This window comes from Canis lupus, chromosome 21 (assembly GCF_048164855.1).
Source record: "Canis lupus baileyi chromosome 21, mCanLup2.hap1, whole genome shotgun sequence".
In the NCBI taxonomy this organism is placed as follows: Eukaryota; Metazoa; Chordata; class Mammalia; order Carnivora; family Canidae; genus Canis; species Canis lupus.
This window is the reverse complement of record NC_132858.1, coordinates 46,817,933-46,845,404: the sequence shown is the minus strand read 5'-3', so window position 1 is coordinate 46,845,404 and position 27,472 is coordinate 46,817,933. Positions and strand designations below refer to the sequence as shown.

General features: G+C 36.5%; 1 protein-coding gene across 2 annotated transcripts in view; it reads right to left on the bottom strand.

Moving 5' to 3' along the window:
- The window catches only part of SUGCT (succinyl-CoA:glutarate-CoA transferase), a 714,296-nt gene that overhangs the window by 563,933 nt on the left and 122,891 nt on the right, over window positions 1–27,472 (bottom strand). Inside the window, exon 8 of one of the 2 annotated variants that reach the window (XM_072791643.1) lies at window positions 21,600–21,743. The exons of the other annotated variant lie outside the window; for it this stretch is intronic. Within the exon in view, the coding sequence (XP_072647744.1) occupies window positions 21,600–21,743 (144 nt within the window). The remainder of the gene's footprint in view (window positions 1–21,599; window positions 21,744–27,472) is intronic. 2 annotated transcript variants of the gene reach the window in all.

Sequence of the window (27,472 nt, the reverse complement as noted above, 5' to 3'; positions counted from 1 at the left end):
TATTTAGCACTTCCCACATAATGGGCTCTGCGGTAAGCACTTTAGGTACATTAGGGCATTTTAATCTTCACTGCAACCATAGGAGGCAAACACTGATGTCAGCCCATTTACTGAACCAGGACACAGGCAGAGAGCTGTTTTATGACTTGCCCAAGCCCTTAGCTACTTAGCAGCGTACTGAGGAGTCAAATCTCAGCTCTCTGGCTGGAGAGTCCATGCTCCTCACCTCTACTCCATAGTCTAAATAGAAAGGTTCCCAAATAGAGACAGAACATGGAAGACTCCTAACTCAGGGAAACGAACTAGGGGTGGTGGAAGGGGAGGAGGGCGGAGGGTGGGGGTGACTGGGTGGCAGGCACTGAGGGGGACACTTGACGGGATGAGCACTGGGTGTTACTCTGTATGTTGGCAAATTGAACACCAATAAAAAATAAATTTATTATTTAAAAAAAGGTCCCCAAATAGAGGAAGTTAATTCAACAATAAGTTTCAAAATTAAGTTCTTTTAACTTAATTAGAAGTGAGGTTTTACCTTATAAGTTAAAAAAAAAAAAATGCATTCAGATTAAAATGTTCTACGTAATAAACACTATAAATTTTGATGTATATTTGACAACAAGCAACAAGTGCAATTACAAACCTTAGAAATGAACATAAAAAGCCTTCTCCAGAAAGATGGTAGCACTAGATTTCAACCACCAGAGAGCTTGGCGCAGTTCATGAGCTCACAGCGCCATCCAGTGATAAGGGAGATGAATCACAGGCACATCATCTGCTGCAGGTTACCATAATCTGTTCTATAACTAATTCAGAATTTTCACATAAAAAATGAAACTTACATTAGTAATGCCTATCTTTTCATTTACTATATCTTTTGCCAAATGACCCTCACCTTTAAATTCCCCACCCCACTAATTTCTTAATTAAACCTATGACTTTAACAAGAACAGCCCAAACTATTAAATAGAAGGGTAAAATAAGGCTGCTGATCATGTAGGAGAATGCTTCCTTTTCCTCCAAATACAAATTGTTAGTAGCCTCTGTCACTCAGTGATGTTATAATGCTGTCACCATATAAAGGACTTTAGTGTTTTTTTAAAAAAGATTTTATTTATTTATTCATGAGAGACACAGAGAGAGAGAGAAGCAGAGACATAGGCAGAGGGAGAAGCAGTCTCCTTGCAGGAAGCCAGATGCGGGACTCGATCCTGGGACCCCAGGATCATGCCCTGAGCCAAAGGCAGAGGCTCAACCGCTGAGCCACCCACGCGTCCCTTCAGTGCTTCTTTAATAGAACTTCTCAAACCGTGGATAATGGATTTCAGAAGCAGTCAGGGACGAGGGCTGAAACATCCACTCCAAAGAGCAGCGCAAAGTGTGGGTAGCCCTCACCCCCCTGGGTCAGCAGTACCTGCACTGTGGAACCTCCAAAAGGAAGTAGACACAGCACATGGTGGATGAGAGGCAGAAATGCAGGGAGAGGGGCTGAGCAAGCATGGAACGAGGCAAAATGTATCTATAGACCTAAATAGACAGGTAATTATTTAAAAAAAAAAATATCATGCCAGGCATGTTTACAACACAACTTAACTGAATTCTAAAGTGCAGTTTTCATCCAATACCATAATATTATACAGCTAGTTATATCCTAAGACAAAATAATTATATATGTTCCCAGAAGCAATTTTAAGAAAGGTTCATTAGTGAGTTCTTTTGATAAAATCTTTTTTCCTGAAATATTCACCAAACTTTGTTTTAAGATTTCATTTATTTATTCATAAGAGACACAGAGAGAGAGGCAGAGACATTGGCAGAGGTAGAAGCAGACTCCCTGTGGGACTCCAACGCAGGACTCGATTCCAGGACCCCGGGATCATGCCCTGAGCTGAAGGCAGACACTCAACCACTGAGCCACCGGGGAGTCCCTCACCAAACTTTTAATGGTGGTTATTGCTAAGGAGTGGAATTGCAAAAAACTTTCAGTTACTCAGTAACATATTTGTGTATTTTTAACATTTTTTTCTGAACATGTATTTCTTTCTGTTGAAAGTGTGGACAAGTCCTATGCTCACCCCACTACAGTCATCAGGAAGAAACCTTGAAGAAGACATTTGTCTCTTTTCTATATATCCCTTATACATTTCAATCATTATGCAATTGATAATTTCACATATACTCCTAAGACTCAACTTTCTGCTTAAAATAACAAAGAACTACTTACAAATCTAATTATTTGGTAAAGTGTATTTTCCCAGTTACCAGCTACACCAGATCTTTAAATTCTTTCACTTTTAAAAATGCCACGATGGATAACACATCTATGGGTGTAAATATGATTAAAAAGACAAATATGTGAACTCTGTTTGCTGGTACGTGAGAAGTGGAGTCTGACTTGAGGTTCATGTCTGTGGTCCCTGGAATGTCCCTCTCTCCAGCTGTTTTCCTTTTAGTCAAGGGTTCAGGATGAAGAGTTCCCACACTCCTAGAGGCTGTAGATCACACTGACTGGTCAGCTGCTGATTATCAGTTTCCACATTGTCATTGCCCAAAGTTGTGTTCGATGTACCACACAGTTAGAAAACCAAGGTTCATTCTAAGCCACTTTATGTTCTTTTAGTTCCCTGTTGAACTAAGGATCCCATGGAAGCTTGTAGAGCAAAGACCTTAAGTTCAATGATGCCTATAACTGCACCCACAGGCCAGGGGCACCTAGATGGCTCAGTGGTTGAGCATCTACCTTTGGCTCAGGTCATGATCTTGGGGTCCCGGGATGAAGTCTCACATCGCGCTCTCTGCAGGGAGCCTACTTCCCCCTCTGCCTATGTCTCTGCCTCTCTCTGTGTCTCTCATGAATAAATAAATAAAATCTTAAAAAATAAATAAGTATATAAATAAACCCACAGGCCAGCCAAAAACAGCTACATCAAGTATGATTTGAGGGATCCCTGGATGGCGCAGCGGTTTAGCGCCTGCCTTTGGCCCAGGGCGCGATCCTGGAGACCCGGGATCGAATCCCACATCGGGCTCCCGGTGCATGGAGCCTGCTTCTCCCTCTGCCTATGTCTCTGCCTCTCTCTCTCTCTCTCTCTGTGACTATAATAAATAAATAAAAATTTTTTTAAAAAGTATGATTTGAGTTCTGATCAAAAATTATTTGGAAGCAGGGTGCCTGGAGGGCTCAGTCACTTCAGCATCAGATTCTAGGTTTGTGCTCAGGTCAGGATCTCAGGGTTGAGAGATCTAGCTCTCTGCTGGGCCTGGTACTCAGCTTGGAGTCTGCCTGAGATTCTCTTCCTTTCCCACTCCTTCCTCCCTGCCTCTCTGCTCGCTCTTGTGTGCATTCTCTCTCTCTTACAAACAAATAAAATCTTTTAAAATTTTTATGTGGGGAAATTTTAATGCCACTTAATTTTAAGAGTATCAAGATATATATGGAAGAGATATACCTTGCAGGTTTACTCTAAGACATGCCTTCTTTTAAAATTGTGACCCACAGATCTACTGCATCAGAGTCACCTGGGATGCTGCTTCAAAATGCAGGCTCCTAAGTTCTACCCCAGACCGACTCAAAGGGCATGCTTGAGTGTGAGTCCCAAGAATTTGTTTGTTTGTTTGTTTGTTTGTTTGTTTGTTTGTTTTTTAATCTCCCCAGAACCACAACACAGCCATTAGAATGGCCAAAATCCAGAACACTGACCATGCCAAAAGCTGGCAAAGATGTAGAGCAATGAGAACTCTCATTCACTGCTGCGGGGAATACAAAATGGTACAGCCACTTTGGAAGACAGCTTAGCAGTGCCTGGGTGGCTCAGTTAGTTAAGTGTCTGATTCTTGATTTTTGGCTCAGGTCATGATCTCAGGGTGGTGAGATGAAGCCACGCATTGGACTCCACACTCAGTGCAGGGTCTGCTTAAGATTCTCTCCATCTCCCTCTGGCCCTCCCCTTACTCATGCTCTCGCTCTCTAAAATAAATAAATAAAATCTAAAAAAAAAAATCACAGCTTAGTGGTTTCTTACAAAACTAAATATGCTCTTACCATACGATCCAACAATAGCACTCTGAGTTATTTACCCAAAAAAATTTAAAACTTGCATCACTCAAAAACCTGTATGTGGACGTTTATCATACCTTCATTCATAATTCCCAAACCTTAGATTTATTCATAACTGCCAAAACTTTGGTTATCCATAATTACCAAAGCTGTAGTACATCCAGACAATGGAATATTATTTGGCACCAAAAAGAAATGAGCTATCAAGTCACAAAAAGACGTGGAGGAAACTTAAATGCATATCACAGAGTGAAAGAAGCCAATCTAAAAAGGTTACATATTTTATTATTCCAAATATATGACACTCTGGAAAAGGCAAAACTAGAGATAGTAAAATGATCAGTAGTCATAGGGGTAAGAGAGGGAATGAGTAGACAGAGAGGATTTTTAAGGTAGTGAAAATATTCTGTATATTATAATGATGGATACATGTCATTATACTTTTATCCAAACCCACAGAATGTACAACACCAAGAATGAGCCTTAAGTTAAACTGTGGACTTTGGGTGATTATGATGTGTCAGTATAGGTTCATCCTTGGTAAAAAATGTACCACTCTGGAGAGTGCTGTTGATAACAGCGTAGGAGCACAGAGTATATGAGAAATCTCTGTACTTTCCTCTCAATTTTGTTGTAAACCTAAAAGTATGCTTTAAAAAACTGGGTTTTTTTTAAAGTTCCTTTGTGATTTTCACACATCCTAAGTTTGAGAATCAGTCTGTGGAATAGCAGTTCTCAGACTTTGCTGTACATTAGAGTCATCTGGAGAACTTTTAAGAATCTCAATGCCCAGACCATATTCCATACCAATAAAACTAAAAAACTCTGGGGGTGGGACACAGGGAATAGTTTCTGAAATTTCCAAGTGATCCCAATGTGCAGCCAAGTTTGAGCCCTGGTTACAAAGGTACAGCTCAGAGACCAAATTCAGTATTCCTTGGTGTCTAGACACACTCAACTTAAAGTTTTTAACAATAACAAAAACAATAAAATGTTTGATACCCACTTAGTCATGGTGGCAACAAATAAAACCTAACACCCTGCCATTAGGAAAAATGTTAAGTATGGTTTAAACATGAACAAATACTTTTTACCAATTTGACAACATACAAGGGGGGGCGGGGTTCAGCACTTTTGAGTCAAATGAAAAGGAAATGTATGAAGTCCAGCCTTCATTGACAGAAAACTCAAACTCTTGAATATCAGTATGTAATCAGTTTCATTACATATTATGATGTAGGAAATGACAAATATTGTATATTTTTTTCATACTGCTACAAATCAATCTGCAACAGTTTGGGGATATTTATAAGATGCTGAAACAGAATATGCCTCAAAACAAACAATATTCAATTAGGTACCCAATGTCCAAGAAGTAAAATGATTTCTCAGGTCAAATCTTTTTTCTGTGGTTAAAAAGACTTGACAGATGCACTTGGTTTTCCCTCAGTGGCTTACAAGACACTGCATTATTAAACTTAAGACAATATATCCGAATACAGTGGAAAATTAGTCACAAAATTTAAAAAACATTTTTCCCCAAAGAAGTGCAAATTTCAGACACAAAATGGGCCTTATGGATTGAACAGAGCTAAAAAGGATAACATACAAAAAAAAAAAAAGGATAACATACTCATTTTACTATTGTGGCCTGGCTTAAGTTCAATAAAATCAAAAATATAAAGATTTATAGAACTATTTGGTGGAAAGGAAGTCACCATTCAGAAAAGACCCAATGATTTACATGATTTCAAATCATGCTTTAAGTTTTTGCAGCTTCCTTTAGAGAAAACCTCAGAATGCATTTGCATTATCATCTATCCTGTAAATGTGGTTCAGTTTCACAAAGAATTGATTGAACTGAAAACAAACTATCCCACCAAGAGGACACAGTGTTCCTGGAATTTTAGAGATAAATATATGGATTCCAGAACTACCCTGAAATTTCTGGCAATTGTCTCTCGGCAATGTTTTTTAGTCCTCTGCCCTTGTGAAAATTCATCTAAACTATCAAATGCCTGAAACTAAAAATGAGTACCTTACTCAGTGATGCAAAGCTTGAAACAGAATTGCTACGGACTTTAAGTTGCACAGAACATGAGTTGTTTAAAATCAACAAAAATTTATAAAGAAAACCAAACTTCCTATAGCCACTTCTGCTAAAATGGTGAATTAGTTTCTTATTGCCATGTGCATTCCTCATGTGAGTGGCCTTTTTCCTCACACCACTCTACCTTCCTGTTATCACTGTCATTTCTCAAACTACTGACTCTGGTCTCCCCCACCCCACCCCACCCCCATCTTCTAAGGACCTTTGTAAGTACAGAGGACAATCTCCCCACCTCAAACCCCTAACTTAATCACATCTACAATGTACTTTCTACCATGTAATGTAACATATTCACAGGTTCTGGGAATAAGAATGTTGATATCCTTCGAGGCCATTATTCAGTCTACCAGAAATGGTAACAAGGAAGGAGCAGAGAGTGGACACAGTCCTAGATAAACATTACTTTTCCCTTTCAACACAAGTGATCAAGGTTTTCTTGTACTAGAATTTCTAATACTAGAGTTTCAACCTGTCTCCCCATTCTTCTGCATTCTAAGACTACTCTGCCCATTGCAAAAGCCACTAGCCACATGTGACCACTGAGCCATTGGTGAAGATAATCCAAATTAAGATGTGCTATAAGTATAAAGAACATATAAAATGTGAAAGACTTGGTACAGGAAAAAAATGTAAAGTATCTCCTTCTTAATTTTATATCAAGGGACACCTGGGTGGCTCAGCGGCTTAGCGTCGCCTCCATCTGGGCCTGATCCTGGAGTCCCAGGATCAAATCCCACATCAGGCTCCTTGCAGGGAGCCTGCTTCTCCCTCTGCTGTGTCTCTGCCTCTCTCTGTGTGTCTCTCATGAATAAATACATAAAATCTTTTTTAAAATGTGTATCAACTTTATATTATGAAATAATATCTTGGGTATATTTTGTTAAATTAAATATATAATTAAATTTTCATTGGCTTCTTTTTACTCTTTTATTGTGGTTATTAGAAAATTTTGAAATACATACATAGGGAAGTTCTTTGACGGTTAATTTTATGTGTCAACTTGACTGGACTAAGATGCCCAGATATCTGGTAAAACATTATTTCTGGTGTTTCCTGAAAAATTAGCACTTGAATAATGAGCAAATGAAGATCATCTCACCAATTCGAGTGGACATCATCCAATCCAACCCATCATGAAATCTGTTTGAGCTGGAGCATTCATCTACTCCTGCCCCTGGACATCTACTCCTGCTACTGGTTCTAGGGCCTTCAGACTTGGACTGAATTAAATTATTGGCTTTTGTGTGTGTGTGTGTGTGTGTGTGTATACATACACACACACACACACACACACACACTCTACATGTTTCTCTAGAGAACTCTAATTAATACAACTTCCAAAATGAAAACACTGGAAAAATTCTCAACTTTTTCAGAACCTGGAAGTTAAGCAAAGCCTTAGAACAACTGATAAATGATTATTCAAGAAAAATGCCTGAATTTAAATAAGGACAGTAAGCTTTATGATGTCTTCATTTGCCGTAATTCCAACCACCTCGACCAGCTCTGAGGCAACCTTGAAAACCAACAGCCTCACAAATAGCTGAGAATACCAGCAATCTAGAAGCCACAGAGGTAAGCAGAATGAGTTAGAAGTTTATGAAAAAGCCCCATCACCAGAAAACTGTCACTATTCAACCTGTCTGGCAGTGCCCTGGAAAAGCTTCATTTTCACAGTTGCTTTATTTGACTTCCCTCAGAGCTTACTCAGTACAAAAAACCCTATCCTCAAGACATTTGTGGAAAACAATCAGCAATAATTGTTTAACATCCCAGCTAGCTAAGGTGGCAATACTGTTTGGAGCAAACAAGAGGCTACCCAAAAACTTAAAAAAGAAACACTGGATAAAGAGATATCCATAGGGATACTGAAAAGCTCAACATATTCCTTGGCAATCTAGAAAGCCATGTGCATGAGCAAGAAAGACCTGAGAAGGCCTAATGTTTCATTTACAGCCGAATTTCAGGTTCTGCACAAACATGAAGTGAAGGTAGAGTTGTGAACTCTGCCTCAACACATGCAGAGCAAATGTTAAGAGATACATTGGTTCAAGGCAGCTAAGAAATACATTCCTACATACCTGAGTGAATCCAACAATTCCATATACAAATGATGATTCAACTAGCATTCCAGCACATGCTATCAGAGGATCCCCTCCCCCTAAATCCCATCGATCTGGCCACCAAGGAATTTCACTCCAATCACCTTCCAGCACGTTAATATAATACCATGTTCTGGTTTATAACTGCAAAGAACCCCCGATGGACCAATAAGTTTAGGTAAGGACAGCCTGCCCTCACCCCCATCCAGCATGAAGCAGCTACTGAAGATGAGACCTCTGCCCAAATGCCAAAACTTTGTCATTGTCAGGGGGAATACAGAGGCCACTTTTAAGCAACAGGCTTGAGCAACAGAAACCTGAGTAAGGTGAAAGGGCCCACAGTGACTACCAGGCTGGATACGAACAGGCCATTCGGTACCTACCTCAAAATATCCAGTAAGCCCTAGCTGACCAATGTGTTACTTACAACCGGGCACAGGAACCAAAAACCAGAAAATTCCATATGCTCTCATATCTCTTCACTTTCCCTCTTTTTTTTTTTTTTTTAAGATTTTATTTATTTATTCATGATAGTCACAGAGAGAGAGAGAGGCAGAGACACAGGCGGAGGGAGAAGCAGGCTCCATGCACCGGGAGCCCGACGTGGGATTCGATCCCGGGTCTCCAGGATCGCGCCCTGGGCCAAAGGCAGGCGCCAAACCGCTGCGCCACCCAGGGATCCCTTCACTTTCCCTCTTAATCATCGCCCCCTATTACTGCCTCCTGGCAAACAGTCTCTCCTTTGCTGTCCTGCCTGCTGCTCCCTGTACTGTATTCAATAAGCCTCTATCTCCTTAAAAAAAAAAAACAAAAAAAAAAAAACTAGACAATAACACAAATCCACTCAAAGAAATAAAGAGCACCAGTAGAGATAGCTAAAATAGGTAAGCATAAAAGATTAGTGTAAATATATTTTGTCTATAAATCTTTCTTCTCCTACCTGATTTAAAAGAGAACCTGAACAGAGCCTATAGTAGTAAATCTGTGTTGAAGAGCACACAATGTATAACAATAATAGCACAAAGTAGAAGGAAGGAAATAAAGTTACCTTAGAGCAAAGTTTTTATACAGTATTCAAATTAAGTTGGTATTAATCTAAAATAGATTACTATAAATTAAGATGTTAATTGTAATTCCTAAGGCAGCACTAAGAAAACAAAGAAAAAAATATTTTTTTCATATATATTAAGGGTATTATAATAGTACACTAGAAAATATCTATTTAACCAAAAAAAGGTATTAGTGAAGAAACAAAAAAACAAAACAAAACAAAAAAAAAAAAAACATAAGACATACAGAAAACAATAGCAAACGGCAAATTAAAAAAGCAGAGATTGGCAGAATGCATAAAAAAATTGATCCAACCATATTCCGTCTATAAGAGACACACTTTAGATTCAAAACCACAAAGAGGTCAAACTAAAAAGACGAAAGAAGATATACCATGTGTCATGAGCTAAATTGTGTCTCCTCAAAAATTCATGTATTGAAGTCCTAACCTTGGTACCTCAGAATGTGACCATATTGGAGGGGTACCTGGCTGGCTCAATCATGGTGTCTGCTGAGATTCTCTGCCCCCTTCTCCCCTGCCCCTCCCCCACTTGCACTCTCGTGCACTCCTTCTCTCTCAAATAAATAAATAAATAAATAAATAAATAAATAAATAAATAATAAAATCTTTAAAAAAAAATAAGATTGAGACCATATTTGGAAACAGGGTCTTTTAAGAGGTAATTAAGGGGTGTCCCAGTCAGTTCAGCATCTGTCTTTGGCTTCGGTCATGATCCCAGGGTCCTGGGATTGAGCCCTGCATCAGGCTCTCTGCTCAGCAGGGAGTCTGCTTCTCCCTCTGCCCATCCCCGCTACTCATGATCTCTCTCTCTCTCTCAAATAAATAAATAAAATCTTAAAAAAAAGAGGCAATTCAGTTAAACTGAGGTCACTGTGATATCCCCTAATACAATATGACTGATGTCTTTATATAAAGAGAAAATTTGGACACAGATGTGCCAAAAAAGATGATGTGAAAACACAATTAAATATGACCATCCACAAGCCAAGAAGAAAAACCTGATACAGAACCTCTCCTCATGGCCCTCAGAAGAAGTCAACCTTGACAACACCTTGACCCAGAGTTCAACCCTCCAGAATTATGAGAAAATAAATCTGTAATGTTGGAGTCACCCAGTCTACATTACTCTGTTATGACAGCCCTGGGGAATAATACATCCTGAAAATGGTAGCCAAAAAACAGATGGAGTACATACAAATATCAGAAAAAAATAAGACTTTAAGACCAAAAATTGTCATTAGAAGCAAATCAATGCATTCTATAATGATGAAATGTTCCAATTATAAGGAAGACATAACAGGGATCCCTGGGTGGCGCAGCGGTTTGGCGCCTGCCTTTGGCCCAGGGCGCGATCCTGGAGACCCGGGATCGAATCCCACGTCGGGCTCCCGGTGCATGGAGCCTGCTTCTCCCTCTGCCTGTGTCTCTGTCTCATTCTCTCTCTCTCTCTATGACTATCATAAATAAAAATTTAAAAAAATTTAAAAAAAAAAAAGGAAGACATAACAATTATAAACATGCATGAACCTAACAACAGAGCACTAAAGACCTGAAGCAAAAACTGAGAGAACTGAAGGAGGAAAGAGACCATCCAATAGTAACAGATGGAGACTTAAATATTCCGCTTTCAGGAATGGATAGAAGGACTAGGGATAAAATCAATGGAGAAATAGAAGGGTAGAAATACAAATCAAAACCACTTTACACTAATTACTTTACAACAGCTAAAGTAAAAAAGAGAATAGTGAGCAAGAATGAAGAAAAAGGAGATATTTCATAAATTGCTGGTGAGACTGTAAAAGACTGCTACTATTTTAGGGGAAAAAACGACAGGTCCTCAAAATATTAAACATCATGTACCATATAAACCAACCAGACCTAGCAAAAATCTATGTAACACCCCAAAACAGCAGCAGAACATACATTCTTCTCAGGTATACCCAGAACATTTTCTAAGACAAACCATTCATTAGGCTAAAAACAAGCCTTGGTACATTTAAAAAGACTAAAATTCACACAAAGAATGTTCTCCAGGGGTGCTGGATGGCTCAGTTGGTTAAATGTCTGCCTTTGGCTCAGGTCATGATCCCAGGGTCCTGGGAATGAGCCCCATGTGGGCTCCGCGTTCAGTGGGGAGTCTGCTTCTCCCTCTCCCTCTGCCCCTCCCCTCTGCTCATGTTCTCTCTCAAATAAATAAATAAAATCTTAAAAAAAAAAAGAACATTCTCCAACTGCAATGGAATGAAGTGAGAAATTACTAACAGAAGGATATTTGGGGAACTCACAAATGAGTGGAAATTAAACAACACATTCCTAGAAACCGGTGGATCAAAGAAGAAATCACAAAAGGAAATTAGAAAGTAATTTGAGATAATAGAAAAGGAAAACACAACATACCAGAACTTATGAGATGAAGGTAAAACAGTCCTTAGAGGGAAATTTACAGCTGAAACTTCCCATATTTAAAAAGAAAAAGACCTCAAATCAACTTAACATTCCATCATAAGATACCAAAAAAAGAAGAGCAAACTAAGCCCAAAATTGGAAAAAGAAGGGAATAATAAAGAGCAGAAATAAGTTGAATAAAATGGACAAAATCAATAGAGAAAATCAGTGAAATCCAAAGTTAGTTCATTGGACAGATCAACAAAATTAACAAATCTTAAGGGAGATGAGAAGGAAAAAACAGAAGACTCAAGTTATTAAAATCAAGAATGAAAGAGTGAACATCTCCACTAACCTTACAGAGATAAAAATGATTATATGAAAATACTATGAACAATCATATGGCAAAAAATTAAGTAATTAGGGCCCCTGGGTGGCTCAGTCAGTTAAGTGTCTGCCTTCAGCTCTGGTCACAATCCTGGGGTCCTGGGATGGAGGCCTGCATTAAGAACTAGGAAAATTAACCCAGTAAAGTTGCAAGATATGAGACCAAGAAACAATCATGTTATTAAAATCATTCTCAGACACTTGGGTGGCTCAGTGGTTGAGCGTCTGCCTTTGGCTCAGGTCGTGATCCCGGGGTCCTAGGATCAAGTCCCGCATCAGGCTCCCCTGCAGGGAGCCTGCTTCTCCCTCTGCATATGTCTCTGCCTCTCTCTCTGAATAAATTAATTAATTAAATATGTTTTAAAAACTCATTCTCCCAATAAACAGGTCAAGATATATTATCTTTGTATAGGCCCTGTAATAGCTAAAACATATTCCCAAACATCCCTATTCACCATGACATTGTATTCGTAGCACTGCACTAATATTTAAGTCCATAAATAAATTAATGAATACTGGGAAGGCCTTACATACTTGTGAGTAAAAGTATAGCAGCCTCTGGATCCAGATTGAGTTCAGGTTTCAGCTCTGCCACTTAGTGAATGGCTGTGTGATGTAAGTCAAGTTACATGATTATTCTGTGCCTCTGTTTCCTCCTCAGTAAAATGGGAGCAACAGAGCCATTGAGGAAATAAATTAGTGTATGTAATGTGCTTAGAATGGTGTCTAGTATAGCGTTACAAGTTTTACTATGTTTTTAAAGACGTTCTCAATAATTCAATTTGGGAGAATACACCCTGTAAAATACAGCGTCTACTCCAAGGTTAGCAAGTTGATACCACTTTATCAGTGTTGCACCTTGGCGGACATTGTGGTTTGTAATCACAACAGTCCTATCTCAATCTTCTTGGTACTGGTCTCCGGTCAGCCCCAGTGATAGAAAAGATTAAAGCCATGTACAGTTCTGTGTTGTTACTACTATCATCCCATTAACACAGCACCGGAACTCAATTCTTACCCAATAGGTTTGACCTAGGACCCTGCCAATAAATTCCATCCCCACTAAAAAAAAGTCTGTTACTGACTCTTAATGTGCCTACTTACTAAAGATTATTAGATTATTATTTACATGTCACCACCCACATTTATTCTTCAGATGATAATTGATAAATGGCCAGATTTAGTGTCAGTGTCAACCTCAAGGGATGTCCTTTAGTTAATCACATCAACCTTTTGTCAGTTCCTAGAGCATGCTAAGTCTTGTCCTGCTTTGGGTCTTTGCATTTATTGTTCCCTCTCTCTGGAATAATCTTGCCTTGGCTAACAGAAACGTCCATTATCTTTATTATACTGTTTATTTCCTTCTGCAGATATATCATTTATTACTTGTTTATTTTATCTACATCTTCAATGACCACATAAATTCGATAGGGCAGGGAACTTGCTGGCTTATTTACCATTTATTGTATACTCTGGCATAGTAGATGAGAAACAGGGATGGATGGATGGATGGATGGATGGATGGATGGATGGATGGATGGTTGAATGAATAATGGATGGATGGGAAATAAATTCTACTAGAGCAGATTCAATTTCACTCCTTACTCCCTAAAGGGAGTATATCTCAATAGGTTAAAAAAGAGAGATATCTGAAAAATAACTTTTAAGGTGAAAATATATTTAGTATATGGCATTTACCACAACAGAAAGGTAAATTAAAGCATTTTAGAAGATTTTCTATGAAAATGGTTGAAACTAAAATAGTTTCCTTGCAGCCTTCGGTCATCTAGAAAATGAAATCAACCAGAATATCCAAATTGCTAAATGCTTAAGCTAATCAAGATCTTACTGTATATGCTGGCATATAAGGACTCTAGGCTCTGAAAAAAAAAAAAACTTAAAAATTATTTATCATTATACTTCATTTACATTCTGTAAAGAACTAAAGTGATTTTCCTAGAAATTAAGTCTCAGCCACCATGCTTGATGTTAGTCATTTATTTATCCTTTATCTACACTGATGGCATAATAGACATGTTGGTTGAAGCCAAATAGACATGTTCCTCTAGGAATCAGTTGGTCCATGACTTATGGCAGGTTTACAGCCACTATTAATTAGCCAACACAAAAGGATATGATTATAACATTATATTCTACATAAAATTTTCCAACCCTAGAAAGTACAAGGATGAAGGCAGAATCAATTAACTTCGCACAAAAACAAATTGTTCTAACTCTAGTAACACAGGCAATTCTAATATTGTTAAACCTACCTTTAGGAACAGTCAATTCAATTCATTAATTCTACAAGATTTTGCAAAGACAAAACTAAATTTAGTGAATATTTGTCAACACCAATGGATGCTTCTCCTCTGACTTTTTTTATTGATCTTAATTATTTTTCAGAACATTTTGAAATCACCAGATTGTTTTAAAGTATCCAATAAGAGAATTAAACTAGATCACAATGAAAGTTGTCCTCCTGTTTTATTCTTTTCTCCTTTGAGATACTCTCCCACTAGTAATTATCAGTTATTAAAAATTAAAAGTTCTAGTTTATCTCAGTGTGGTTCATGTCATATAAAAATATGCAATGTCAATGACTATAACTAAGGATTTCAGTTATACAAAACCAGAGCATCCTCCAACACAGTTACATTTCACTGGATTTCCTTTAAAAAAAAAAAAGAAAGAAAGAAAGAAAGAAAGAAAACCATGTTTTATATTGTAGACAACTTGTATTCAATCTAAATTGAATATTGAATACAACTTGTATTCAAATCCATTTATAGAGATTAAAATAATAATGAAATAAATTATCTAAAATTTTAATTTTCTTTGGAAGTTATCTAATTTTTTACTTTCTTGTGTGTCTTCACCTTCCTAATTAGTCATCTTGATATCAGATAAATGTTCATATCTATTTGTACCCCTTGAACTTTAATAAAGCAGTGAGAGGCCTTAAGTTGAAAGCAAAGACTAGAAGCTGGACAAGGATTAAAAATTGGCCTCAAGTAACTAAGGATTACGAGGCTGACACAGGCCTTCATGGCAGGAATGCGGTAGGCTTGTCAAAAGAGTGAGGTTCAAATGCAAACTCAGAGTTCTCTGATTTCTTAAGCTTTCTGATATTAGCTCTTGTTACTACTATCATCCCATTAACACAGCACCGGAACTCAATTTAGTGCTCAATTTAATTTCTTTTTCTCCCTCCCTATTCCATGCTGTCAACTTCCTTGGTCATAGGTCTCTCCCTTACCATTCTCTGTTCATCCTTCTGCATGATCTCAACTTTCAGCCTCCACTTCCTTCCTGGATACATAATTTCTTTCCTCACAAATTTGGCACATTTACAGACTATTCTTAAGGGAATTCTTCCAGAACTGACTTATCAATTAGGCATCATGCTCACAATACTTCAGAAGCACACAAAATGTTTTAACTTTAATTTCTTTCAAAAGGAGAAAAAATTAATGCAATAATAATTAATACATAATAATGAATTATATTCATCTTTATACCAATGCAGCTATAATTCTTAGTTTTTTTATGACGGAAAAGACTCACAAAGGCAAAATTGTCTGAGGCCCACCGAATCATAATGAGCCCTGAATTCTGAGTCAACCCAACCCTACATCCTTCCCCACTCAAAACTGATCCATTCTAGCCTCATGGGTACAACATAGACCAGCAGTGACTGTATAAGTATTTATTTCAAAACCTGATTTATGGTAATGGTTGCATAACTCACTAACTGTACTAAAAGTTATTAAGTGATCCCTTGAAACATGGTGAATGTTATGATGTCCAAAACATACCTCACTAACCCTGTTTTTATTTTTTACTTTTTTATGTTTTTAAACAAGATATAGAATTTTTAAAAAGCAGAAACATTGGTATCTAAAGACACAAAAAGATGAACTTCAGATTATTTTACTTATTTCAAATTCAGAAGTTTATCCATAGCTACAATAATGATAGCTAAAATTTTATCTACCCTAAATATGAGCAATATTACAAACATGTAGAAAGAATAGTGACATTAAAAATGTAAAAACATTCTATATGTGAAAATAATTATGGAAATTTGGTGCTAAAAAAACTCATTGTAGTAGTAATTAGGGGAGCCTGGTTGCAATTAAGTACAGGAAGGATATTAAAACTTCCAAAAGATATTTCTGTAAGCCACAACAGAAGAATAAGAGCAACAGAATAATTGGAACCACATCCAAACCCACTTCCTTGTTATTTACCAATATCATCTAAAGAATACTGTTTAGATGCTGACGTTAGACAATCTTCAGTTGACAACTTTAAATCATATTAAGACTAAAAAAAAAAAATCAAAGAATTTTATGACAAGGGTTAAAAGTTCATAGCCTTGAAACTACGAAAAATTTGGTGCCCACTTGTAAACCACATCCCGGCAACTGTCGTGTCTCTACAATGAAATGGTTTTGTTGTGGTTAAAGCAATCAGCTTCGAGTTAATAATTAGCTACTATTCAAATCAAGTGTAATTTGTGTAATTGTATACACTAGGTCACTTTTAAGAGAAGGAGTACAAAATCTCATTTTTAGCAACTGATATCGAATGTTATAATCATCCATCACTCTATGTAATGCAATCAAAATGAGTAGAAAAGTATGTTTTTTGCCCACTGCATGAAATCGCAGTCATGTTCCAGGCAGCTGAAATTAAGTTCAAATATTATCTGGTTAATGCAGGTGAACATTTATATAAAAAAGAGAAAATGAACACACTTTTTAAAAGGTGAAGTTTCCTATTATATTACTTTGAAAAGCACCTAGAAATAGCATTTCCCATTTACATAAAACAGAGTTTAATCATTCTGTGGTTTGGTATTTGGATTTAGAATCTAGAAATGTTATCTTAAATTGAAAAACTCAGTAAAGTTAGTCAAAATTTCTCTATTACGAAGTTATAATAATTATGATAATAAAATAATTATGTCAATAACCACCTTTTTAATCTCAGCACATTTCTGACATCGCAAAATGTGTTTTCAATAACCTAATATAAAATTAATGCTAGTCATCAGAATACTTACTAATTTACAAAGAATATTTCACATCTTTTTAGTGCACTAAATTCTCAAAACAAGCCAGTATTGCTAATATAATGTTGATTGCCACCACCCCCCAACATCTATTTCCCCTTTCTCTGGCCAAAAAATAAGTATGCCATTCTTTGGGGGAATCATATCTCCCCATTTACAGTCATATGGTTTGGGTAGGGTTAATCCCATCCCTCATACCTAAAACAGCTTAAGCCAAATAGCATATTTTTTAGTGCTCATTAATTAGGAATGATCACTTAACCCAGTGAAATATATGGTCTGGTTTTCTGGGGCTTCTACAAAAAAGGTCTTCATTTTCCTTCCACGGAAACTGCTAAAAGATTCTGTGAGTTTTTTTAATGGTACAGTATAAAGATGTAAGATCTGAAACCAGAACTGCTTCAACTATACCTCCATATAATGAAAGATGGAGAAAAGGGGACTTGGAAAAGGTGGACAGTGCAGAATAGGAATGAAAACAAGGAAGTAAAGAAAGACAAGTGAGAAACAGATGGAGGAGAGATATGCTCAAGGCTTGAGGATCACACATGAGAAGAAAAGAAGCACAGAGACAAAATATAGAGTAGAGGCAATAAGTGGTGAACAGAGCTTGCAAAAGTTCTTATCACCCACTGCCTTGAACTTCAGACAGGCTTCAACATAAATTATTGTCTGTACCACTGCCCTTTGAAATTCTAGCACCATCAGAGCTCAGATGCTATTGGCATGTGGCAACTATAGCATGTATCCAAGGAGACATGGTCTGTGGTTGAAAAGACCATCACCAACAGAACTGATAAAAAAACGAAGGCGTTGAGAGGTTAAAATCCAGATTTCTAAGCATGATATTTGAGGCCCTTAACAATCTTGGCCCAAACATGTTCTAAAACTGTCAGAGACCTACAGAGAACTGTGTACATCACCTCCAGCCCTTCTGTACGACATGGTCACCTCGACTACTAAGCTCTGATATGTCCCCTCCCACTCCAACCTAGCAACCACATTGTGCCTAGGACACAATGAGTCCTCAGTTGACAAGAGCTCATAAAAAAAAAAAAATAATAATAATAATAATAATAATAATAATAATCCAGTCCAAATGTTCTTTCTCAAAATTCTCATATTTAAACAGAAACATTTGTCCATCGGGGTAAATTGCATGATAGTTTTTAATCACTGGATCTAAACACGATTAGATAATGATTCAGACGGGCCCACTTTGTTGCACTGTCTTATTCTGACTCTTGGTATGCAGGGTGGGAGCAAGGGAGCCAGTCTTATGCGTTCCCTCATTACTGAGTGCTCCATTGCTTCTCTGCCTCTTACTAAATTTGCCTTCTTCCCTGGAGCTTCCCCACAGGAAAGCTGGATTTTGCCTGTCCTTTGGTGCCAAAGCTTTTTCCTTTATGAAGTAAGGAAAAGAGAACCAGTCAGGAGATCAGAAACCAGAATTCTTGCTGTGACTGTTGGTCAAGCAGATCAACCTCCCCCAGCTTCAGTTTCCTTGGAAATAAAATAGGAATAAAAGTTTCTGCTCTACTTGCCTGGGTGGCAGTTGAGCATCAGACTCTTGGTTTCAGCTCAGGTCATGATCTCAGGGTCATGGGGGCAGCCCGGGTGGCTCAGTGGTTTAGCACATGATCCTGGAGACTCGGGATCGAGTCCCACGTTGGGCTCCCTGCACAGAGCCTGCTTCTCCCTCTGCCTGTGTCTCTCTGCCTCTGTGTGTGTGTGTGTGTGTGTGTGTGTGTGGCTCATGAATAAATAAATAAAATCTTTAAAAATAAATAAATAAATGATCTCGGGGTCATGGGATCAAGCCCAGCACCCAGCTTTGTGTTCAGTGTGGAGTCTGCTTGGGATTCTTTCCCTCTCCTGCCCCCTCACCCCTCCCTCTGCTCACATTCTTACACATATGCTCTCTCTCTAAAATACATAAATAAAATCTTTTTAAAAAATTTCTGCCCTACCTACCTCAAGTGATTATGAAGATTATATAAAATAGTAGGTGTGAAAGTCCATAGCTCTAAAATAAGAAGTTATTTTTACAGTTAAAAGGTAATGACAATAGCCAAGATATGGAAACAATCTAAGTGTTCATCAATGGATAAATGGATTAAAAAATGTTGTACATATATACACACACAATGGAATGTTATTCACCCATGAAAAAAAGAAGGAAATCCTGCCACTTGCAACAACATGGATAGACTCTAGGGCATCTGCTAAGTAAAATAAGCCAGACAGAGAAAGACAAATACAATACAATGTCATTTATATGTGGAGTCTAGAATAAATTATTCTACTAAAAAAAAAAATACTGAGCTCATATATAGAGAACAGATTGGTGGTTGCAACAAGCAAAGGGTGGGTAAAATAGGTGACAGGAGTCAAAAGGTACACCTTTCCAGTTATAAAATAAAGAAGTCACATGGATGTAATGTACAGCATGGTGACCACAGCTAACAATACTGTACTGCATATCTGAAAGCTGCTAAGAGTAGATCATAAAAGTTCTCATCATGAGAAAAAAAGATCACAACTACGTATCATGATGGATGTTAACCAAACTTAGTGTGGTAATCATTTTGCAATATATACAAATATCAAATCGTTATGTTGTACATCTGAAACTAGTATCATGTTACATGTCAATTTTACCTCAATTTTCTAAAAATTAATGAGTCTTAAGCACACTAATAATCTTAGCAAGCTTTGACTAGATTAGCTATAGCAAATAGGTTAAATCACTGCTAGCAGGTTTGCTAAAAGCATCATCATTAATTGTTTACCAAGTACTTACCCTAACTCAATGGTTTTCTTCCTTTTTCTAGCCTTTCCTAGCACACCAAAGGGTCATGAGACATACCCACTACTAACAGTGGGTCTCCTATGGATCTCAAAAGATTGGGAGAGCCCACTCTGACAAATACTGGGCTGGGCTTTGAGGATACCACTGTAAGCAGGAACAAATGTTATTCTAGCATTCATGGAACTTACAGACCAGGGGGAGGACATGAACAAGAAACATAGATACATAGCCAAAATGACTGGAATACATGTATATGTGTATGCATGCATGACTTACTGTACTTACTGTATATCCTCACTTTCAAACAACCCTAACAGGGATACCAGCCCCCTCCACGCCTATCCCCAGGGAACCACACACCTCCACATTGTGAATCCATTGTGTTACGTGCTAGAAAATAATTAAACTCTACAATACGCTACAGGAGAATTTCTTCCAGAGCTAGTTAATCATTGACATATAAGTAAAGCAGTCTAGGTAAAGATCAGGAGACTTAAGTAGAGTTCCAAATCCGGGACCAGCCACACAATTTACAAGTATTGGTGCAAAGTGAAAAAAATGTAGGGCTTCTCATTCAAAAATAATTAAGAATCTCAAGGCAGTAATAACAAAGCATTTAAACTAAGCCTAGGACCCTCTGTGATTGCACAGATCGAATACCCATGAAACCTTCCTGGCTTCTATACTTATTGAATGTGTAATTTGTAGCCAGTCACTTACCCTACCTCTGGTTCCTTACAGCTATAAAATTAAAGGAGGGAAGAAAAGGCTTTCAGCTTCTTCCCATAACTAACACCTATGTTTCTCTATTTAGGAGACTGTTCATTCATTTAGAGGGAATTATTTTACCCTTTTATATAACCATCCAAATGCTCACTGTGACTCAAAGCTAATGTTGAAACCCCATACATAGCATTTTACCTTCAACCATTTTTATGTTTTTCTTACCTCTAGACAACTCTTTAATTTTGTCTAAGAAAAAAATAATTTATGTTCAATATTACCTCAAAATTGTAATAGTTATTAAGTCCAATAATAGATATTATGGTTTAATGGGTTAGTAAAAAATCATATATGTTATCATAACACAAAATTGGTTTTTACATTGAAATAACTATATTTTAATATAACTGGTTTCCCTTGCAATTCTAAGTGTACCATTTTATGCATGTTATGCATGTTATGCTTTTACATAATTCTGAGAAAAGGTCCATAGGCTTCACCAGACTACTCAAAGGGTCCACAGTACAAAAAAGGTGAAGAAACTCTTGGTCAAAAGGTTACGGAACTCAAGTGACAATAAAATAGAACCAAATGTATTCTTATCTCACAAGTAGTAATAGACCCATTTTAATATAAATAGCCTTTAAAATTCTAATTCAACAGCAATGTCTACATACAACAAAATCTTCCTGGCCCATTTGATTTAACATGACAATATTTAAGTATTCCAAAAAGACAGCTTTTGCTGTTGTTGTCTGTGGGCTTTTCCTGTTTTTCTTATTTTTGCACACGTGACCATAGGATTTGATATGAAAGAGTGTAACTCACATACACATCTTTATATCACAATTTCAAATGTTCTTTGGATTGGTACCTGAGATGACAGTAGGTTACAATCAATGAACAGTCCTTTCCCAGTTTTGTATCTTTGTATCAATCCAGCCATAATGGCTCCATACGCATACAGGCCAGTAGCAAGATCAGTCATGGCCACTCCTGAACGAACTGGATCGCCATCCTGATTTGAGGGTTGGGGTGAGAAAAACAGAGAAAATTGAAAATCAAAACCATCACATGATTTCTCAAATATTTGAAGAGCAAACAGAAGAAAGAATTGTATATGACATGTGCATGCACACACACAAAAGAATAAAATAAGTTGCTACTGTGGATAATCTGCTGATGGTAAGAATACATTTATATTTATTGTATTTCTCACTCCATCACCTACCAACCAAACTAAACCAAACCAAATAAAATAAAATGTTTTAAACATGTATGAAATTCCTTCTTAATATATATTACTTTGTTTACCATAAAAAAAAGTTAAATTTGAATTTAAATGAGTAAAACTATTGGAAACAAAAGAGAGTTTTTTTTTTTTTCCTGTTGAGTAAGAGGCTCTCCCAGGAAAAAAGAAGGCAGAAGACCTGGTCTATTCTCCTTATAAGCACGCTAATTATTGACAAATATACTAATGGTATTTGCTTACAAAAGAAAAAAGAGTACTTATTCAGAGAAGGCTTTCAGCAAAATACTTTTGTTTTAGAATTACTTTTGTTTTAGAATTTAGATACACAAACCTAGAATCTATAGTGTTTGTGTCTTTTTTTAAGATTTTATTTATTTACTTGAGAGAGAGAGAGAGAGAGAGAGAGAGAAGCAGACTCCTTGCTGAACAGGAAGCCTAACACGGGGCTCCATCCCAAGACCAACTGATCAGGATCTGAGCCGAAGGTAGTTGCTTAACCAGATCATTACCTGAGCTGAAGGCAGTTGCTTAAACAACTGAGCCACTGAGGCACCCCTAGAATATACAGATTTATAAGGGATGGGATATCACCTATACAATTGTTGGAGTATACAAATGTTGGAGTATAAAATATATAGAATGTTTCACAGCCTATAGTGTTCCCTGTTGTATGAAGTAACCTATATACTTCATTAGAGATCATATCTACTGCTCTGGGATTGAGAGGTTTGTCTATTATGGGAAGAAAGAATCTAGGGGTCTCTCTCAATGTCCAGGACCTCTATCTGCTTCTCCTGTGCCTATTGGCCCCTTGTATCCTTAAAAATTGCAAGTAAAGCTTAATACTGCTTAATATCTTCAATCCATGTCAGTCTGATTTGACAATACAATCCTGGATCTATATGTAAAGATATTACAACAGTGCCTGGCAAACAATAAGTCCTATATAAATTAGCTAACATTATCATTAACATTATTATCAGTCATCGTTATATCATAGAGTTCCTATTTTGTACTACCTTAAATTCTGTTAACTCTGTCATCATACAGAATACGTAAAAAAAAGCCTACATTTCATCTGGCTGATACATTCATTCAATCCCTTCTTTATTCATTAATTCCAGCTGTTAATTCAATCAATTTCGGGAGCTAATTTTTATTTTCCTGCAATCCATATATGAACTATATCAATCATCTTAATGAGAGTGCTAAGTAATGTTAAAAGCAAGTAAATGAGAATATATAATTACTAAACTTTTTCTCTGCTTTTCAACACAATTTGAAGGAAGATATAGCAATGAAAATTGGAAACTTCTAGCTGTTTTCTACCTGCTATGACTGGAGAAACTTGCAGTGGCTTGAGTCAGTAAACTTAAAATTAAATGTGTCACTGGGATTTAAGATTATTTATAGAGAGACAAGTTCAAATTTAAGTTTAAAGACGCATTTTCTCACTATAAAATGAATAAACTCATTTTATCTGCTCTACTTCTCAGACCAATAGGAATAAATTAGATAATAAGTCCTTTGTCATATATTAAAACTTCCTGATAAGGGGAGACTATACCAGATTAATATTCTAAAAACATCATTACATTATCCAGAATAACAGTATGAAATGTATAAGCATTAAATAAACATTAACTCATCAATATATTAAAGACAACATTGTCTGGGAGATCCCTGGGTGGCTCAGCGGTTTAGCGCCTGCCTTTGGCCCAGGGCGTGATCCTGGAGTCCCAGGATCAAGTCCCACATCGGGTTCCCTGCACGGAGCTTGCTTCTCCCTCTGCCTGTGTGTGTGTGTGTGTCTCTCTCTCTGTCTCTCATGAATAAATAAATAAAATCTTTTTTAAAAAAATAAAGACAACCTTGTCACTGTTAAAAGTGACAATTTGTGCCAAATAATTTCAGCGAAACAGCAACTGGAACAGGCTAACACACTTTAGATTCAAAGATGCAAACAGCCTGAAAAAAATGAAAGCATGGGAAGAAATATATCATACAAACAACAGACAAAAGAATGCTTGAGTGGCTATACTAACATCAGACAAAATAGATCTTAATACAAACCAAAAAACTGTCACTAGACAAAATAAAAAGATATTTTATAATGAAAATGGGGTCACTGAACTGGGAAGATATAACAACTAGAAGCATATATGCACCCAACAACAGAGCTGCCAAAATACAAAAAGCAAAGAGTAACTCATTTGAAAAGAGAAATAGACACTTGAGGAATAATAGAAGGTTTCATAACTCAAATATCAATAGTGAATAGAACAACTAGATAGAAAATTTTAAAAGAAAGAAAAGATTTGAATACCATAAACCAATATATCTAATATCTAGAAAACACTGCACCCAACAACAAAATACACATTCTTCTCAAGAGCACACAGAACATTCTCTAGGACAGACGATCTCATAGGCCATAAGATAAGCTAAAATAACACACACACACACACATACACACACACACACACACACACACACTGAAATATTACATAGTCATAAAAAAGGATGAAATCATGCCATTTGAGACAGCATGGACAGACCTACAGGGTATTATGCTAAGTGAAATAAGTCAGACAAGAAGACAAATACTATATGATTTCTCTCATATGTGGAATCTAAAAAACAAAACAAATGAATTAATAAATAAAAAGCAGAATCAGACTTATAAATACAGTAAACAAACTAAAGGTTGCCAGAGGGAAGGGAGGTGGGGAATGGGCAAAATGGATGAGGAGGGGTGGATAATAGGCTTCCAGTTATGGAATGAATTAGTCTTAGGAATAAAAGCACAGCATAAGAAATATGGTCAATGGTATTGTGACAGATGGTAGCTACACCTGTGGTAAGCATAGCATAATGTATAAACACGTGGAATCACTATGATGTATACCTGAAACTAATGTTACAGTGTGTGCCAACTATATTCAAGTAAAATTTTTGAAAAAGAAAATGCCTCAAGACAAATGAAAATAAAGGTCCAACATACCAAAATGTATGAGGTGGAGCTAAAGCAGTATTTGAGGGCAATTTATAGCTTACATACCTGTATTTTAAAAGAAGAAATATTTCAAATGAAAACTTACCATCCCCCCTTTAGACATTGGAAAAAGAAAAGCAAAGTAAACCAAAAGGAGTAAAAGGAAGTAAAACAGTTTAGAGTAGGAAATAATGAAATAGAGAAGAGTAGGCCAATGGAGAAAATCAACAAAACAAAAAGTTGGCTCCCTGAAAAGATCAACAAAAGTGACAAATCTGTACCTGAACTTTTTTTAAAAAGTAAAAAATAAAACTAACAAATAATTAGAAAAACTGAATAAATATATGACAATAGAGAAACTGAATTTGTAATCAAAAAGCTTCCAACAAAATTTTTAAAACCCTGGAGAATTCTACCAAGTATTTTTTTTAAGTTTTTGTTCAAATCCCAGTTAGTTAACATACAATGTAATATTAGTTTTAGGTGTATGATATAGTGATTCAATGCTTCCACACTTTACCCAGTGCTCTTGACAAGAAGTCTACTCTTAATCCCAAACCCCTACTTAAGCTGGCCCCCTGCCCACCTCCCCTCTGGTAACCATCAGTTTGTTCTCTATAGTCAAGAGTCTGTTACTTGGTTTGCTTCTCTTTTTTCCCCTTTGCTCAATGTTTTGTTTCTTAAATTCCACATATGAGTAAAACCATATAACTACCAAGCATTTCAAGAATTAACATTAATTCTTCATAAGTGCTTTCAAACCCTGAAAGTGGAGATAACAACTTCTATGAGGCCAGTAATTTACTGAGGTCAAGCCACACAAAGACATCAAAAGAAAATAAAACTATACAGCCCAATATCTCTTAAAAGAGTGAACACAAACAAATTCTCAACAAAATACTAGCAAATTGAATCCAGCAATATATAAAGGGATTATACATTATGAGTAGTTGGGATCAATGTTCTCAGGAACAAGGTTGATTTAATATTTGAAAATCGATCAATATAACAGACTAAAGCATTAAAATAAAGGACAAATGCAAAATGATCATCTCAACAGATGCAGATAAAGTATTTTGATAAAACTCAGAACGCTTAATGAGGAAATACTCAACACACTAAGAAGAGAAGTGAACTTCTTCAATCTCATGAAGGATATATGTGAAAAAGAACACAGGTCACATCGTAAGTAAATGTAAAAAATTGAATGCATTTCCCTAATATCAGGAACAAGAGAAGGATACCTGCTCTCATCACTTCAATTCAACATTGTACTGGAGGTTTTAGCCAGTGAATTAGGGGGGGAAAAATAAAAGTAATCTAGAGTGGAAAGAAAGAAGTAAAACTATATTTGCAGATGACAATCTTATGTACAGTAAATCCTTAAGAATCCACTAAAAAAAACTTAAAACTAACAAATGAATTCAGCAAGTTTGCAAGATACAAGGCAATATATAAAAATCAATTGTATTTCCACACAGTAACAATAAACAAACTAAAAATGATATTAAGAAAATAATTCCATTTACAATATCATCAAAAGGAATAAATTTAACAAAAGAACAAACTTATATTTTGAAAACTATCAAACATTGTCAAAAGAAATTAAAAAGAAGACCTAAATAAATGGAAAGACATCCCACTGTCATGAATCAGAAGATTTTATACTGTTAAAATGGCAATACTCCCCAAATTGATCTACATATTCAAAGCAAGTTCACCTACCAAAATTCAAGGTGTCTTTTTTGGTAGAAATAAAACCTAATCCTAAAATTCATATGTAAATTCCAGGGACAATAATTAAAACATCTAGAAAAAGAAGAATAAAGTTGGAAGATTCTGACTTCCCAATTTCAATACTTACTGCAATGCTACTGTAAATAAGGCAGCATGGTATTAGAATAAGCCAGATTGACAGACAATGGGAATTCTCAGTTTTACTTTCAATTCCTTTTTTGACAAGCACACCAAGATAATTCAATAGGAAAAGAATAGTCTCTTTCAAAAATGGTGATGCAAAGGAATGAACTCCTTACACCACACACAAAAATTAACTTTAAATGGATCATTAACCGGGGCACCTGGGTGGCTCAGTGGTTGAGCATCTGCCTTTGGCTCAGGTGGTGGTCCTGGGGCCCTGTGATTGAATCCCACATCAGGCTCCCTCCCTCTGCCTGTGTCTCTGCCTCTCTCTGTGTCTCTCACAAATAAATAAATAAAATATTTTTAAAACATAAAAATAAAAGATAAAAATATTTTAAAAATAAAAATGTGCGTTTCAAAGGAAACCATCAAGAAAATGAATAGACAACTTAAAGAGTGGGAGAAAGTTCTTTCAAGTCACATATCTGATAAGGAACTGAAAACTGGAACTAGAATTTATAAAGAAACTTGATAATTTATAACTCAATAATAAGGCAAATAACCCATTTTTTAAAATGGGCGAAGGATCTGAATAGACATTTCTCCAAAGAAAATACACAAATGTCCTTTAAGCACA